The 18,607-nt window shown below is 50.7% G+C and overlaps 1 protein-coding gene across 3 annotated transcripts in view; it reads right to left on the bottom strand.

The window, feature by feature from the left end:
- Window positions 1–18,295, bottom strand: part of NRP2 (neuropilin 2) — a 187,092-nt gene extending 168,797 nt beyond the window's left edge. For all 3 annotated transcript variants that reach the window (XM_078680291.1, XM_078680292.1, XM_078680294.1), the window contains exon 1: window positions 17,489–18,295. In XM_078680291.1, the coding sequence (XP_078536417.1) occupies window positions 17,489–17,561 (73 nt within the window). In that variant the 5' untranslated portion in view covers window positions 17,562–18,295. The remainder of the gene's footprint in view (window positions 1–17,488) is intronic.
- Window positions 18,296–18,607: the final 312 nt, after the last annotated feature.

Genomic DNA, 18,607 nt, shown 5'->3' with positions numbered 1-18,607 from the left:
ACAAGGCGGACTCCCGTCCATTCCGTCGGTCAATTTTACTGTTCCAAGGTCTTTCTACCGCAACACGCCCCTCCAACCTACTGAGCTAAAGGGACGGGTGGGTGGGAGTTAAAACTAAAATGGAGGGAAGTGTGGGACTCATCTGCGAGCCCGCAACCGGTCCGGTGCAGCAGAGGACAAAGACAATGGGGTCCCTGCCCCAGGAACCGAAATAGGTCCCCAGTCTCCGCCCTCTGCCCCACCGGAAACGCGTCACCACATGCTCCGGAAGTACTAAGTGGCCGGTCGCCCCTTGGGCTGACCGGCCGCCACTAAGTCTAGACGAGGTAGGGGCGGGGGCCGGGTACTAAGTGCGCGCTCCTCGATTCTCGCGCTTGTCAAATGCTAGCTAGCACTACAGCTTTATGGCAATGTCGTACAGTGGGTAAACGGCAGATTCAGGAACTAGGAAGCCTGACTTCCAAGACCAGCATCTCCACTTGCCCAAATTATTTTTTTCCTTGGCAAACCCTTTCCCATGTAAGTGTCTGAATAAATGGCAGGACTTAAACAAGGACCCAAGAGGGTACAGTCGTTCCTAGAAGGGTTGGGCAGTCCTTTAAACACATGCAAGCCCACAAAAAGGGTAGCTTTGGTCCTTTAAGAAAAATAGAAGACCCATCTAAGCCTGAAAGTAAATTGACCTGCAAAGCACTGAGAAATTGTGTGCCTTTTTTAAGCAATTACAGAATGGGCAGCGGCGGTTCCTTTGCTAAGGCGGAGGAGTGTCGCCCCACTGCTCTTAGAGCAGTGCAACAAGTAAAAATAAAATGATAATAATACGTTCTCATTATACTTTTATTTTTCTGCATGGAGGCAGGTTGGGGCGGGCTGGGCTGGTTCACAGGAGGAGTAGTGGTATGGCACTACTAAGTGCACATGACAGTTTGGCCTGGCATCTTGGGCTGGCCAAACTGTCAAGCGCACTTACCATTTCTTCACCTGACTGTGTTGTACAGTCAGGTGGAGATCTGTCCCAAGACTCCCGTGCAATTCCTGAGAAGCCAAACAGGCCGCTCAGACCAATCACAGCGCCGCTGTCATGCTTGTGACAGCAGGCTCATGATTGGCTTAGGGGAGCCGGGGAGCTTCCTGCTTATGGAAGTCAGGAGGACGAGAAGAGGCAGCCGCAGTAACCAGGTATGTGATTATTTTTTCAACCCTGGCACCCCACCTGCCCCGCCACCCCTGTTCCTTAGCAGCCACCCCCGAGTATGGGTGTGGGGAGAAAGAAGCCCACTAGCGCACTCCAACAGGGAGTACCAGTAGGGCTGGTTTTAGAGCTAGTGGCACCCAGTGCGACTGTTTTAATTGGTGCCCCCTGTGACCTTCTTCACTAGCTCCCTCACTGTTTCTCTCCAACAGTGCCCCCCATCTGTCTATTACCCCCTCTAACATAAATTTCCTTTTTTATAGCGCTACTCATAATTCACTCTCACTGATTCTGTACACGTTTTTTGCAGCAGGTACAGTAACCCTTTGCACTACTTTGTGGTAAGCCAGACCTGCCACTAGACACAATCCCGATCTTTCACCAGCAGGAACATTAATCGCCAGAGTGAACTTGACATTGTTATTGTTGCCTGAAAACTGCTGGACTTGCAAGGAAGTTCATTTATTATTTCAAAACATAGCGCCCCCCACAAAAGTCGCGCCAGGTGTTGCTGCACCGCCCTGAGTACCAGCAAGGTTTCAGCCACAGCCCCTGATTTGCTGGCTGCTGGAGTTTGACACTTTTCTACTAACATAGCATCTAAATCCCTGACTCCTCCCAGGGTGCTTGTGTCTGCTTCATCATGTAGTAGACAATACAACCCTTTCCTCTTAACAAATGTAGTGGTGCTCACTTCACCGACCAAGTAAGGGTGGAAAGCTGAGTTGGCCCTGTCTTGATAGGAACTCTTGCTCTGTAGCTCATTAGGTAACAGTGGTGAGTAAGTATGTCTACTCAGACATTGGAGTCGGTCTTAACATGGCGGCTTCATCCACACTCCTAAGGCCTTTCTAAAGTGTACAAAGGGTCTTACTATTTTTACAGGAGAAGCGGGCCTGGGGCCAGTGAAATAGCGAACAACATTATTAGTGAAAGGATCACCCTTTCTTGTGCATGAGAAAATCACATTTACTGAAAACAAAGGAAATCAGTCAATGGTTAGCCTGGTCATATTTAAAATAAAAAAGAGCACACCTGTATAGCGCACTGTCCCATTTGTCGAGCCTCTAAGCACTGATAACACGTTTTAGCATTACTCATCTCAGTGGGACTCCAGCATAATATTCCCCCTGAGGTGGATATTAATGTGCCTATTAGAGAAATAGCGAAGATATAAATTGAGTGTGCGTCCTTTAGTGTGTCAATGAGTTCCAAGAGGGTCCGGGCTGTTCCCTATATTTCAGATCTCGCATAAAATAAATGCATATTTACTTAATCCAAAAGAAACTCGTACGCAGTCACTAGGTATCCCGAAAACATGGACAAAACCGCCTAGGCTGATATGGGACGCTGATGCGCTCTATCAATAGACAAGTTTCCAGATGTTAAGTAGCCCCATGATATGCGAGACACCTTCAGCCAGCACTGGGGTGCATTTACAGAAGACACCCCCTTAAGGCGAGGTAAGGTCGCTCCATAGGACGCCACCAAGTGGTGAGACCAGTTTGTTGGGGGAAGGGATTATGGTGTTGTCTGAAGCGCTGCAGGGTACACAACCCAATCTATTTCCGCTAGAGTGCTGGCAATCCTCGCCATGGTTATCGTTAGAAGAACGACCTGAGCAATCCCAGCAAGAACATTGCTGTTGGATAAAAGGCCAGGCCTGGCTGAAGGTGTCACTGCTGACGTGGGGTCACACAGCACAGCAGCAGCTATGCAATAAAATCAAAAGTGCTGACAAGATTCATGGTCCGGCGGCACTTCGTCAATACAGGCCTCACTTTGTATTAATGGACACTCGTTTCCTGGAAGCTTAGGGGCGGGTTTCCTCACGGGACCCCCGGGTTCACATGTGACCCCACCGGCCGTCTCTGGGAGGGAAGGCGGGGGCGGGGGCGGAGGGGCAGGGGCACCCCATGCAGTGGGCGAGTGAGTCCACCGGGGTCTTACAGAGACAATGGCGTCATTGGTGGAGGGCAGCGGTAGAGGGGTCGCCCAGACAGGCGGGGGCTTGACGGGTCGGTGGGATAGAGTCATCCAGTCAGGCGTGCCTCCCACAGAGCATCAGATGGGGCCGTCCGCGCGGCCATGAAATCTGGAGATGCGATTATCGGGCCCACCCACGTGTGTCTGGAGAGGGAGTGGTGCAGACTGCATAGAGGGGTGAGAGGTCACAAGATGGGCGCGTCACGGGGCGAGGAGGACACGTATGCGCTCACAAACCCTGTGCGTCGAGCGTGCGTCACGTGCTCGAATCCCAGCAGACCTGACTCCGCATTTCATCCTAGCGCTGTCAGCAAGTATTGATCGACATCGATTATTACAAACGACTAGAGAAGTTTGAGTGCTTCGTAAATAGTCAACATCTAAAATGTATCAATGTGCTCCTGTTACATATTCGAATTGAGGTGGGAGAACTATCATAATGATGATGCCACCACGGGCAAGGTCTGTGGCAGCTCTTGGGGGCAGGGGGCAGAGTTTCCCTTAGAACTTTCACTTTGAACTTTGCTATATTTATTAGGGTACAGGGTACGTCCATTCAGGAAGCCCGTGTGAAAGGATGGTAGGGCCTTACACTGAGACACCATCCCAGAGCTGCACACAGCCCAACTGACTCAAGGGACGAGTGTGCACGCACTGCTCGGAAAAATGGTGTCTGGAGTCCTCCCCACCTGCTCAAGCCTTGTCTACCCCGTAATGTACAAGAGCAGCCGCTCTAACGTGGGACAATGATACTCAGACACCAAGCCCATACAATCCCTGGACTCTCTGCTGATGCCCTTTCTACTGTGCAAAGCACACAAGCCACCCTGAGCGTTGGTGTGTGATGGACAACTGCAGAGAGCAAACGATGTCCCATGTCAAGCACGAGCACTTAATCCTGTGCTTCTTTCACAATGAAATTCTATTTTTCTATGCTTTTCACTTTATAAAAGCAGGACTACAATTACAAAAATGCAAAACAAGCAACATTACACTGAATGAGGAACTTTCATTCCACATGCGACACAATGAGATCTCTGAAAGTTTGAGCAGAGACCTGCATTTTGGCAACCTCGCCATTTTCCTACGCGCCCGCCTGTCTGTACTAATATGTTATTGTTCCCCGCTCCTTAAGGAATCATCCCAGTTCTGCACAAAAATAAATTTACATGCAATTAAGAATTGGAAACCGATTAGTAATTCAGCAATCACTGGTACGAAACCGGTTACTTATCTATTCCATCCATGTGGAAAAGATTCTTTATTAAAGAGAAATTAACAAACATGTTTGTAGCGTGTCACTGATTCTTTGCACCCTAGACACCCTACAAACCCACCCCCATTGTGTTTGTCTGTAGAGATGGGGGAGGGGATGCAAACACAGGAAGTAACATCATATTAGATTTTCTGTTTCTAATTAACTGACAAAGCAAACAAATTAACGGACAGGAAATAGACTGAAAACCGCAGCCAAGGGGCCTCCACTGTATGGCGGGAGCAGGGCCCGAGCATGCAACGACAGTGTTATCAGATGTTCCAAGGCACGACTCAGCACGTAATCCGGTCCTGTATCTTGGTTTTACAACCCGATGCATTCTGGGAATTGCAGATTTGGTCCACTTCGATTGGACTGGTCGAGTGGATTGTTAACAGCAGAGCACAGACTGGAATCCGTGGTCCCTTGGGATGCAGAGCATCTGATAAAGCCAGTGAACAAGCAGAAAGAAGGTAATAAAGGGGTAATAGATTCATCAGCTCCTAGAGCAGAGCTGAGGGTGAGGCCATAAAAGTGTTGTCGATATTGAACTAGGACTCTAGGTCTTTCAATATTTTAAGTGGAGAACAATTGCTCCGCAGGAGTTAGTTCCTCTTAACTACGAAGCCGAGCTCATGTCATAAATTACAAGTTCAGCCAGAGCTAGCTAGTTAGCCAGTTGTGGTTGTCCTGTATATGTTGGGGGTGGGGGGGGGGGAGCACTGGGGGTCTTAGCTTTTTAGTTCATGAGGAAGAGATCTGTTTTTAGGTTTTCCACAAAGCACTGGGGGATGCTCATTCTGATGTTCATGGTGTTGATGTTGCAAATACTTGGAGAGGGTTGTGTAATAGAGTCTGGATCTCTGTGGAGAACAGGCATGAATGAGCTGCAAGCCACGAGTCGACAAATGGAAAGGAGTGATCTATGCTCCTACAGTGGAGAAACGGGAGGAGTGATCTACAAGCTTGGTGTGGCAAAGCGGCTGGAATGATCTACATAACAGATGACTGCAGTGTGATGGAGAAGTTAGCTGCTCTTGTTGTCGTTGGCGACCCAGTCTATGATGCACTTGAAAATCAGGCACAACATTTTGCAATTGATTCTGGCCTCATCTGCCGAAGCCAGTTGAGTTTGTGCGTGTTGGGCCCAGAAGGATCTCTCTTTTGTTATATGTCAGAATATCGGCTAGAGGAATATCATCTGAATAAACATTGTGTCCTAAATATTGTTCACAAAAATATTGTCCCCCTGGGTGTAGATGTTCTCATAGTAACTCATATTTGCCAATATTTTGTAGACGATATTTAGGACACAATATTTATGCTGGCTGATATTCTGAAAATGATACTCTGGTCTTACACCAAGCTTCTCCACTCTGCTAGCTAGTTTGGCTGCTATGTACTGGGATTTGGGGAGCATATCAATTTGCTGCTTTGTTAGTCTGCAGTAGCACACGATCACTGCTTGGTGTTCATGATGGTGCCTACCACAATGATCAATCAAATTTGCCAGATTGCTCAATGCCACCAGCATTCCATGATTAACCCGGTATTTGTAAAGAGCAAACTAATCACTCCTAAGGGTCTCAAGGCGCTGAGGGCCGTCGGGAAGATTAAGCGAGCTATTGTCCAGAGTCACATGGTGCTGGGCTAATCTGCCACCGCCGCTGGGGATCGAACTGTGAGCCCCGTGTTCCGGAGTCAACCGCCCTGGCTGCTGCGCCTCACCTCTTCCACTTCCATCATTGTCGTCAGGTGTGATAGTCCAATTGGTTTAAATGAAGCAAAGACTCCAGTCTATTAACTCAACCTTTGTGAACATCCCACCCTTTACCTCTGTTTCTTCTTGACTTCTATGTCTTCCTAATAAATGAAAAACATAACTAGATATTTGGAGTCCTGTCGACGTGGACAAATGTGGCAGCCCAAACAATAGTGTGGAGGTCCATTTTGGAGTACGGTGGGATTGCTTTTCTGAGCAGTAAATAGTCAGTCTTCACTACAGTTAAGAAACTGTGTTTCTGGGCAGACCTTTGGGTTTCTTGTTGAAGGGGATGGCAGCCTGGGGGTAATACAGGGTCAGGTGAAGGCAAGGTGGGCACTTGGAAGAGTGATTGGGTTCAAAGAGAGAGAGATTAGACTTGAAGACAATTAGCCCTTTCTTCAGTAAGGTTTTATGTCTCTCTCTGGAAGCATTTGTTCAGATTGTGGAATCTGTCCTGGAGACTGTGTAAAACCATGAAGAACGGCCTACGCACCTCGTAAGAAGGACACTCTTAATCCAGCCAGGAGCTTTCCTTTTACAGATCGGTACATTCTAGGACTTGAAGTCCACCTTGGCTGCAGTTGAATCAACTGGCCCAAGATGTGTAACAGGAAAACCTATGCCAGGATACAGGGTATCCTTCCAACACAGAGCAATCAGGCATCCGGTTTCAGGTACATCTTTGTCTCGTTAACCTGTTAGGGGAAAGTGAGTTTATGGTGCTGGAGTGTGGCCATGAGACGAAGCGTGTGCATGTTGACGAGTTTGGAAAAGTGCTTTGAGGACTCTACAGAGGAATGAAACCTCTCTTGAGTTGAGAAGTGTGGCCTGTGGCGGAGGGATACACACTGTGTGTGGAGTGTACAAGTGTGACCTGTCGCGGAGGGATACACACTGTGTGTGGAGTTTACAAGCGTGGCGTTGGAGGAGGTATACACACTGTGCTGTTGAGTGCACAAGCGTGGCGTTGGTGAAGGGACACACTGTGCTGTGGGGTGTACAAGCGTGGCGTTGGCGGAGGTATACACACTGTGCTGTAGAGTGTACAAGTGTGGCGTTGGCAGAGGGATACACCCTGTGCTGTGTGGAGAGTACAATTGTGGCATTGGCGGAGGGATACACGCTGTGCTGTGGGATGTACAAACATGGCATTGGCGGAGGTATACACACTGTGCTGTGGAGTGTACAAGCGTGGCGTTGGCAGAGGGATACACACTGTCACTGTGCTATGGCACCCAGTGGGCTCAGTGGCTGTGTGATTTATTTCATACATGGCGTTGGCGGAAGTATACACACTGTGCTGTGTGGAGAGTACAATTGTGGCATTGGCAGAGGGATACACACTGTGCTGTGTGGAGAGTACAATTGTGGCATTGGCGGAGGGATACACACTGTGCTGTGGGGTGTACAAACATGGCGTTGGCGGAGGTATACACACTGTCACTGTGCTATGGCACCCAGTGGGCTCAATGGCTGTGTGATTTACTTCATACATGGCATTGGCGGAGGGATACACACTGTGCTGTAGAGTGTACAAGTGTGACGTTGGCAGAGGGATACACACTGTGCTGTGGAGTACACAAGCGTGGCGTTGGCGGAGGGATACAGACTGTCACTGTGCTATGGCACCCAGTGGGCTCAGTGACTGTGTGATTTACTTCATACATGGCGTTGGCGGAGGGATACACACTGTTCTGTGGAGTGTACAAGTGTGGCGTTGGAGGAGGGATACACACTGTGCTGTGTGGTGTGTACAAGCGTGGCGTTGGTGGAGGGATACACACTGTGCTGTGGGGTGTACAAGCGTGGCGTTGGAGGAGGGATACACACTGTGCTGTGGGGTGTACAAGCGTGGCGTTGGAGGAGGGATACACACTGTGCTGTGGGGTGTACAAGCGTGGCGTTGGCGGAGGGATACACACTGTTATGTGGAGTGTGCAAGCGTGGCGTTGGCGGAGGGATACACACTGACATTGTGCTATGGCGCCCAGAGGCCTTGTGGTTTATTTCATCCATGGTGTGGTGTTTGGAGTGAGTTTTCAAAGCTGAGCAGACGGGCTGACAGCCCTGCTCTCTGGGCTCATCCCCTTATTCTCTTGCGCATTGCTGTGTGAAATTTATCTCCAGGATGTGGGCACGATAGCCCATCAACTGAATGATAGTTTTTTTTCCAGCATGGAGCTGCTGCTAATGGCAAACTGAACCAGGGTGCCAAAATCGCCGCTGCATATTTGTTAACAGCAAGTGCAATCAAAGACTGGGCCCGGCTCCGGGCTGAAACTTAATCACATTTCTCCATTAACTGATCTTGGCATTAGAAGAGAAATCAATCACTTGCAGCGAAGCAGCGCTCTCCACGGCGCTCGGAGGGGGAGGGGCGGCGGCGGAATCATTCCAAGGCGCACGGAGGCCTCTGCGCGCGCGCCCGGCTCCTCCCGGGGACGGTATGATCCGCTTCCCCATGCAGGCTCCAGATGGTTCTCTGGGAACCAGGAAGGAAACAAACTACGGCTAATTGCTGCAAAGTCATTTTAAGGCAGGCTCCAGCGAGGGGACGCTCTGACAGGCAGAGCTGATCCGAGCCCTGATTCCACCCAGAAACAGGCCCAGGGATGCCGCGAGGGCTGCCGGGTGGGGGCGGGGCCCTGCCTGTTGCTTCAATGAACATTGAGGAGGCTTCAGAAGTCCCTTCACCTGGGGCCCGGTGCTGCTACGCCTGCCTTCTCAGGCAATGCGGTGAGAATCTGGAACTCACTCCCCCCATTGCTCTGTGCCACCTCCTCTACCCAGATCTTCAAAGCTGATCCCAAATCTCTTCTCTTCCAAAGACACTTTCAGAACTAATACTTTCATACTCGGGCCCCTCTTGGACGTGCGCTCTTCATTGTAAATTTGTATTTTTTCCTGTACATTCCTCACCCCTGCTTGCTGTGTTGGATTTTGTGTTTGTGTACCCTTCATTTTTAATCTTTGTAATGTTCTATTTTGTACCACTTTTCTCTTGTAACATAACTAGCTCTATTGTACAGCGCTCTGACACCTTCAGGTAATGTCAACGCTTTATAGAAATGCACTAAATAAATAAAATAAAATAAAATAAAAGGGGACAGCCATGGCTCTGCTGTGAAGGGTCTTGTGTTTGATGCACGCGCTGAGTCTGTCCCTCCCCCTCTCTCTTTCAACCCTCCACTACTAACCACAGAGGTGGCGACCAAACAAATGAAGAGGGAGAGCCAAGCTAGAGCCGAGCTAGAGCCGAGCCGAGGATCTGGCCTGACTCTAGGAGCCCGAGCCGAGCCTTGAAAGAAATCACCAGCATGTAAATAAAGCAACAGATGTCATATACAAAATATGATAAAAGGCGCTCCGAAATTCAAAGAGAGCATTCTTTAGATGATATCACTGCATTGAGAAACATTTGATTTTAGAAGTGATAGTTATTACACACAAACTTAGAAATATGAATGCCCCCCTAACAGCAATGTCACAAATGAGCATAGAGGTATGTTAGTTGTCACGTGTATCTCATATGTAACCTGGATTCTTACAATGCATGAAGCAACATTGTAGTCTAGTAAATAAAACGCAAGAAGTGTTCGTCCAGTGCACATCCTGAGCTCATATGAGGTGTCTCATCTGTGATAGTGAAGAAAAAGGAGGCTTGGTGAAATAAAAAATGCGCGTAGGATACACCATTTGGTCAAGTTGGGAAACCAGGATTGAACACAGGTTTTATGGTTTCACATTGTGCAATTCAACCACTAGATGGGCGTCTCTTTCTCTCCCCGCCCTCTCTACTGCTTTGCTTATAATTCTCTGTGCATGGGATCAGTGCGAGGGTGGCAGGCAGAAGCCATATGAAAGCTTGGCTCGTTTTGGGCTTTAGGGCCCAAGAGAACCTTGAGCTGAGCCAGAGCCTGGCATCTGTCTAGAGCCCGGCTCCAGCAGACAGCGGCTCGCCCACTTTTACACAATCAATAGGAACCGTTCACTGTAGACCTCTTGGGTCTGGGAGGGACTGCTACAGATAGCCCAGACTACAAAGTGTGCGGGTCAACTTAGGGAAGGCAGGTGGGAGGCAACAGGTGCTCTCCTGTGGGGACGGGGGCTGACGGGCAGATTGGAAACAAGGGACTTATTGGTGGTAGGGATGGGAACAGAGTAGCCAGTGTATCCAAGGTGCACGATGGGAGACATCACACTGATTGACAAGCCATATGCTGTCATTGCAACACTAACTGCATCAATAACCCAAAGGGGAGGTGCAGGACTAATATATGCTATAAACAAGGTAACATTCAGAACTGGACATATGAGTTGGCTCTTTTTAATTAAAAGTGTGTGTGTGTGTGTGTGTATATATATATACATATATATATATATATATATATATATGTATATATATACACACACACATACATACATACACACACACAAACACACAGGGGAACTGTGTAATTTGGTACAATATTGCCAATGAGGTTTCTGGCGACATCATAAACCATGAGGTCAAAGGTTGAGTTGTTTGTAAATGTCCAGAATCCCGCGATGGAACTAAGGACCAAAAAAAAATCACACATTATACATTTTTTATAATGCATGGTTATTTCCTGGGTAGTTGGAAACAGCAGCTGACAATAGGCACTGATTGGAATTATTACATTTAGGATTGTTTTCACTGTTCATGCATAAATTGTTTACTAAACAATTGACAATAGTGAGGTCTACTGGATGTATGCAATTCTGTGGATGCAGATTAATGGCATGATTATGGATTTACCCCATTTGCCACATATTTTGCCATATAGGTTGCAGATTTCACACAAATTATGTTTCTAACTAAAATGGTTGAAAATAATAGTGCCAACGGATGTGGCGCTTATTTTGACGTTCATTGCCACATAATTTGGATATTCTTGCGTATAGATTGATCGTCCATGCCGCATGATCGTAGTAGCCCTGACTCAAGTAAAGCTCTGCAGAGTTGTTTGGGGGTCTTTATTTTGAGGGTGAAATCCATATTTTAAATGGAATCAAGAAATATTTTCCATATTTCACATTCTCTGGGAAATAAATAAATAGATAGATAGCTAGATACAGACAGGCAGCTAGCTAGCTAGTGCAGTCTTCCGGCAGCAGACACAGAAAGGAACTGGCTCAAGAAGGGCCTGTGGGTAACCCAAGAGGCCCTCGGGCTGTACCCTCCTCCGTATTCCATATTTCCGCAGCGCTCCAGTTTTCAACACCCGTGTGTGAGTAGCGCATCTGGTGCAAAGTTTCTTTGCGTCTTGGGCCTTATCCTTCTGTTTCTTCCTTTGTCAAACCAGGACCAGAATTCAGAAAAAGCCTTGACCCGGGTGAGATCATCAGGCGCAGACCTGGGAGAGCCGAGAGCCCTGTCTTTGTGGGTACCCCTCGGTGACCGCCAAGCACAACGAGTTTGCCATTTTGTAAAGCATTATTAAGTGCTGCCTGGGAGCCCTTTCAAGTGGTTCACTTGGATAAAAAAGAGAAGTTGTTAAATACAAACTTATGGGACACACATGCACGGGAGCGGTGTACGTGTGTGTGTTTTAGTGTCTAGAATAGGCGGGAAGACCAGCCCTACTGCATTCAAGGTCCCAAAGGCGGGAATCTAAATTACTTGGGTATTGATCGTTTCTTTTATTGTTCTCGGTTAGCAATGGCTGCGGGGTCTACAGTTCGAAACTACAGGAACACACTTTGTACTGCTCGCCAGAGAAGAGTTTGACTCCCACACACACAAACAACTAACAAGGGCTGAAAAAGAACAGGTGGGGAGATTGGGGTGCATAGTGGTTCAGTGTGTTTTTATGAGGGTGAGAAGGGGAGGTGGGGGCTTTCCCACCGTGAGTGTCTCGTTATCCGTGAACCATCTGCCCTCATTGATTTCTGGAGCGCCGGCTGCGGGCCTGGGTGCAGTGCACCCAGCGGCCTGTAGAGGGCACATGGGGCACAAGGGTTACCACAGAGGCTGCGGCTCTGGCGAGTCACCTCTGGGCCGTGGGCAGTGCTGATGCACGGAACGAGAGATTGCCCCTGCTTGCAATGCTTAGGGCTGGCAAGAGGGTGCAGCCGGGTGAGAGGAGGCCCCTGCCCGGACATCCAGGCTGACCCTACGCAGCTGTAATGAGAGCTCATGTAGTGCTGGTTTCATGATAATAGTATGTACTGGTAATTAATAGTATTATGATGAAACAGAAAAGAAGAGGGGTAGACAAGCCTAGTAGGGCAAAGTTCTGACGTCACACACCCCGGCCTTGTGAATTAACATGCCTGTGCATGCTCTCTTGTTGATTTGGCGCCCTCGCGGCGCTTAGGACGACACACAGAGGCCGCGGTTTACTCTAAAGCACCCAGTGGGATGAGAGGGGGTCTCTGCGGGCATCAGGGGAGGAGAAGCGCCGAGAAAGAACGAGTCCAGCTGGGGGTTCTCTTCTTCTAGCGACGGATAACCTTCCGAGGGTCCATGCTGAGAACATAGCTCAGTGGGCAGTGTGCCTACAACAGAGATTGGTCTGTGATCAAGAAGTGAAACATTTCAAACTTTGGCGGGATGGACTTAGTTATTGAACATACTCAGGGCAATAAAATTAGCACCAATTTCAATGGTGTGATAAACGCACATTTAAAATCTACGTCAACCAATCGCTTCTCGCCGCGCGTGTTTTTCTGTATGGAGGGCTTGTTGAATCGGTGTCCCCCCCCCCCCCCCACCGTCACCCCCAGTCTCCCCTCTCCACTACTATTTCGGGTAGATCTTCAAAGATGGAAAACACATTTCGACATCCAACAGTGGGGGCTATTAGTCGCCGGCGGGTCTAAATATATATCTATTCAGGGACACAGCCGGTGAAACCGGGACATTTGCCTCAAAGCTGGCTCTGTCCTTCGACTTTGCAACCACCTCGTCGCCCCACATTACAGACGGCCCATCTACTGTCCCTTCCACTGCCAAGGTGTGGACCAAAAACGCAACTCCTGCCAGTTCCTGCTTCCCATCTCTGGGGAAGGAATGCCTCGTGGTCTCGAACACGAATATTTGCACTGCTATCAAGTGCACAAGAATACTATACTGACCGAAAACACAGATGAGAGTGCGCATGCTCAAGAGCACCCAGCCACCTCTTTGTGACAGCGCCAAGAGGCAGTCTGTTTGGCACTGTGTTGTACCATGGAGCGCCCACCGGCCTGTGTTTCGTGGCACGAGATGTATATAGGCGGCACTGCACAGAGCACCGAGCCAGGCTCCTGCGTTTTCAGTGTACCCTCATGTATTAATTTCTTTGAGGAGTAAATACTATTTTTTCTGCATCGCAACAAATCTGTATGCCTAACATTCCCATTTAGGATAGCGACGCGCTCACGTTACCCAACACATACATAGTCAACGTTTCTGTATAATTTACCACCGATCCCAAAAATGTTAACTATAGCGCTTCGAGACCACAGCAGTGGCAGAATTTGCGCTATATGACTATTCCTAACACCACGAACAGTGCAAATACATTGGCAAACACAGGTATACCTCTTTCGGGCTGTAAACATCCCTCTTGTGCGTCCCAGATGTTGACATGTGTACCTGCCACAGGACCTGAATGCGCCCGGGAGCCTCCCCAGTCCCCATGCGAGGCTGGCGGCCCCAGCATGGACCTCCAGCCCCTCTACCGGGGGGGGGGTCGCCGTTGTGACCGAGAGCAGCCGCGGGCAGTCAGTGCCTGTGGCGCTGGGGTTGGTTGTCCATCAGCCGCCTGCGGCAGCACCACGCGCGACCGCTGGGGGCGCTCGCCCAGCGCTACACGCCTGTTGAGCCGGCTGCAGGGCAAGGAGAGCATGAATAATATACCCACTGCGGCTCCCAGTGACAGCCAGGCCTGCGCTTCAAAGCACAGCCCGCCGGCTCCCACTCCCCCCTCCAGGGAACTGGGCTATTCCCTTGGGGATTCCTCCGACTGCGACGTGCTCACATGCTGCGGCGTGGCAAGGGTGCCACGGACCATATGCAGGGAGGGGAGATGTACCCACCACTGGAGTGTGTAATAAAATACAATCGGTCCCCCCCAAAGACGTGTGCGCGGCGCGCACTGATGAACAATAAAACAACGGCAATTGTGAGATAAACACTGTTTTGCCACATGCCTAAAGACCCTCACAGCGCCTCGCTGCATTTTTTTTTTGTTTTTTTTGGCAACAGTCGTGAGCTTTGCTCTTGCCAGACGCGTTCCATCACTGCAATGTCCACTACTCCAGTGGAGTACATCGAGGCGCTACAAGAAGGGGGTAGCATAGCCCTCTGAGACGCGGCCACTGGCTATCCATGAGAAATTACAAATTATGGGGGCCCTCATCACATTCTAAAGGTGGGGGGGGGGGAGGGGGTGGCTGTCCAATACTTTATCCTGCTGACCCGGCCTGGGCAGGCTGGCTAACAACAGCTTGATGCTTTATGGTGATTTCACTCAAAGCCTTGTGTTATATTCATTTATTACCCAATCAGAATCGACCACTGATGCGCTTACTCCCAGGCCACGTTAGTACCGCGCTGGGACCGTCTGCTCAGTAGACGGCCTTCAGCCCTGTATATGGTGTATATGGCCACGTCCCATGTTAGGCCCGGGCCCTTTTAAACTCCGGTCTGATGTGCCCCCGTCCCCGCGGCCAGGCCGCTGTGCGCCTGCACGACATGGCACGCGCACACCAAGAAAGAAATCTGCAGTGATGGTTGATTTATGAAAGCAGCGACACAGAATTGTTCTGAGCGAAACATGGCGTGACTCGTAAGGGGCGTATGTTTTCTTGTACATCCACATCACGGGGAAGAAACAAGCATTTGGCGTTTATGCCTGCGCGTGGACTTGAATAACAAAGAGTTCGTGGCTGTGCACAGCGGTGTGCACATACAGTGAATGTTAGAGCCCTCCCTGGCCTCTTAGCTAAGATCACACCGTGAGAGTGCAGTGATCGGAGTGAGCGGGATCGGGCAGCAGCCCCAGGCTTTCAGACAGGTGGCATGCAGCTTCTAGGCGCAGGAAAGACGGGGCCCTGGGAGGGTTCTCCCGTAAATAACCGAGGCCTCTCCCGGAGTGATCACTCCGGGAGGCGCATAACCTACCTGCCCCTCATATATAAGTGTTCTGCTTAATGCTTTTCAAGGCTTGCCAGAACCAGCATGTACCACGTTTGAGAAGTGCTGGGGGTGATAATGTCAAGCTGCCACTTAAAAGAATCGAAAGAAGCGCACCACTCTTCTGGCCCCCTATCCACGGGGACCCCAGTTCGGAACACCCACGTGGTACCCACCACGGAGAGGACCTACGGGGGCAACCACAGCCGGGGGCATCGTGAGTCCACCCACATACCGGAGCACCCATGGGGCAGTCTCACCTCAGAGCACCTACAGGCGGGAAGTGGCACCCATTGCTCAGAACACCCACAGCCCTTGACCCCGACGGCTCACCCGCAGATGACACCCAAGGTGAACCCGCAGCCCGGAACACCCTGTGGCATCCTCAGCGGGGCACACTCCTAGCTTGGGGCGGCACCGACTGGTTATTCATATGCAAGTATGCGCCCATCTGGGAAGTCACAAGGGGCACGCCGAGGGCACCCACGAGGGAGAGCAGCCTCTGTTCACACAAGGACACAGCCTGGGCCGTCATATACAGGTGTCCCCACCGCGCACCCGTAGAAGAGAGCACCCTGTGAGCACCCTCAGAAGCGGCCTTGGGAGCGCGCTCATTGTACACGCCGGCTCTGGCCGGCCGCCAGGGGGGCATCTTGCCCCTGAGGAGGGGTAGGCTGCTGCTGGGGTACAGGTTCCCCCTAAAGTCCTTTAGATACACCCGCGGGTTGCTTCTCCTCAGCTGCTTCCATGGGGACCTCAGCCCCGCCCGCCCGCCCTCCTGCGCCCTGGCTCTGGCAGCGCCTTAACAGTTCCACCCGGAAAAGTTCCCCGCAGCACTTCAGAGGAAGCCGGGCCTCTCTGCGGCCGCTCCGTGTTTGTTTTATCTTTTAGAATGTATATGCCGAGGGATGCAGCTCTCAGGCACAGAAACACACTGAACAAAAAAAGAAACAGACAGGCGGAAACAAACACAAACAGGAAAAGAATCGATGTATATTGAAGCACGCACTCAAAATAAAACACTCACGCGCAAAACAAACACAGAAACAAGCCTAGCAACAAAACGCAGAGAAACAGGCAAGCACAAACAGACACATAAAGAAACACAGACATATAAACAGAAACACGCACACAGAACACACATGCTCGCAAAGTATCAGATCCACATAAGGCAAACATGCTTGTGCAATAGACCTAAACACCAAACATAGAAACAGACACAAAACGATGCCAAGAACACACACATAAACAGACTCCCAGCACACTCACGCTTATATATTACATATGAGACATAAAGAGATGCATACACACAAACTTGCACATGGGAATAGAACCACACAAAAGCACACGCCAATATAGACACGCTCAAACAAAATAAATGAAAAGCTGAAAACCGACACCAACACGCGAATAGGCAGAAACAAACGCACTCACATAAACAAGCACTAGCACAGAGAAAGATACATGCCCAGCAATAAACACACACACACGCATACAAAGAAACTCAAACACCTTCAAACACATACTTTCTCTTCTGATAACACCCCCAACCGCCCCCCTTCCAGGCTGCAGATTAGAGAATAAACCTTCCAAAACGGCCATGTAATAGACCCCCCACCCGCACAACACCCCCAAACAATCACCTGAAACACCTCGTCTCACTAGATACACTTTTTGATCACAAACAGATTTCCTGGGAAAAGGGGATTAATTGCGTTTCTCAACCCAATTCCAATCAGGGGACGTGCGTGATTGATGCTTTTCACACGGGTGGGGGGAGGGGGGGGGGTGTTGTGGAGCCTTCTGCTTCATAACACGAGCAGAGGCGGAGTGGAGAAAGGAACAGAGAAAAAAAAATCAAGGGAGAGAAAAATGTAATGCGATGGCTTTGTAGTATTTTTAAACCTTTGATTTAGTCCAGATGCGACTGGGGAGCGCAGCCCAGAGCCCGCCTCTGCTTCCAAAGACAAAATGCAGTTTGTGATTAGAGCAAAGCGGGTGCTGTGCGCTGAACTGAGCGTCTCTTTGGGTTCTCCCTCCGTGGGGAGCTAGGGTGCTGACCCACTCAGCCCCGCACAGAGCATCAACAGATCGCGCGCTGCACAGAGTCCACGCAGCGCCGGGACACAAGTTTTAGGCTCTTACCTCCATGCACCGCCTCCCAGGGTCCACACACCAAGAGGCAGACGAGTCCACAAACCAGCGGCAGCGCATCCATAGTGCTCGGGCGAGTGGAGAGCGCGAGGGTCTCTTTTACGCTGAAGTCTCCCCCCTGGAGCCGTCACTCATTCAAGTCCTTCGCCCAACAATGCACGGCAATAAAATGTCTCCAGCAGCTGCGCCTTCCCCCTTTCCTCGCGGCGTCTGTTTTATTTCCCTTCCACATTCAAGAGATCCGTGGTAGTAAAAAAAAAAGGCATAAAAAACGCCGCCTGCGCCTCCTGAAGCCACGGGGCTGTCCGCGTGCCCTTCCCACTGTCACTTCGTGCACTCAAATGCCATCGTGCACATCTGCAGCAGGCAGCAGCCCGGACCGGGTGGGATGTGGCACCCCCTGCCGGCGGCCAGAGAGGGGTGGCACGCGGGGTGGGTGGGTGCACGCGCCGGCCCTGGGGTGTCTCGGGATGCCCGGGTCTCCTCTCCCCGGGAGTCGCCTGTGCGGGGCTGCTGGTCAGTTTCAGCAGCGCTGTCAGTATCTGGTGCTCGGCTGCTGGTCGGGGCTGTGCTTGCAAGGAGGCTGGTCTGTGCCTTGCGCAGCCGGGTGCCTGGATCTGGTCCGTCTCTGGTGCTCGGAGCAAGAGGCGATGCTCCCGGTGGTAGCAGGGCGGGCTGCGCTGCTGCTGCTGCCGGGATTCCCTGCGGGTGTCTCTGCGCCCGTGCCTGCCTCTGTCAGGGCGCTGCTGCTGCTGCTGCCTGTGCCTGCTCTGATCTGCGCTGCCTCCCCAGCCACTCTCCAGCTTTTTCTAGGCAGTTGCAGCATGTGGCTGTCACACACAGCGCTGGGGAGGCAGGGCTATCATGACACGCCCCGCCCCCCGAGGGGGCCTGATTAAAACCAACCAGGGAGCGAGAGCGAGGGAGGAACCGGGCGGCCAGGAGGGGAAAGAAAGGAAACGGGATCAAAAACAAGCCAGGCAGGCAAGATCAAGGCTGGGAGACTCCGCAGCCCCCAGCTCCGCAGCCGCCAGCCCCCGGCAATACACACACAGCGCTCCCGGCCGAGGCAACAGGTCCAGCACACAAGGGGGGTGTTCGTGCTACTTG

Source organism: Lissotriton helveticus, chromosome 3_1 (genome assembly GCF_964261635.1).
Source record: "Lissotriton helveticus chromosome 3_1, aLisHel1.1, whole genome shotgun sequence".
In the NCBI taxonomy this organism is placed as follows: domain Eukaryota; kingdom Metazoa; phylum Chordata; class Amphibia; order Caudata; family Salamandridae; genus Lissotriton; species Lissotriton helveticus.
This window is presented reverse-complemented; position numbering and strand designations above follow the sequence as displayed.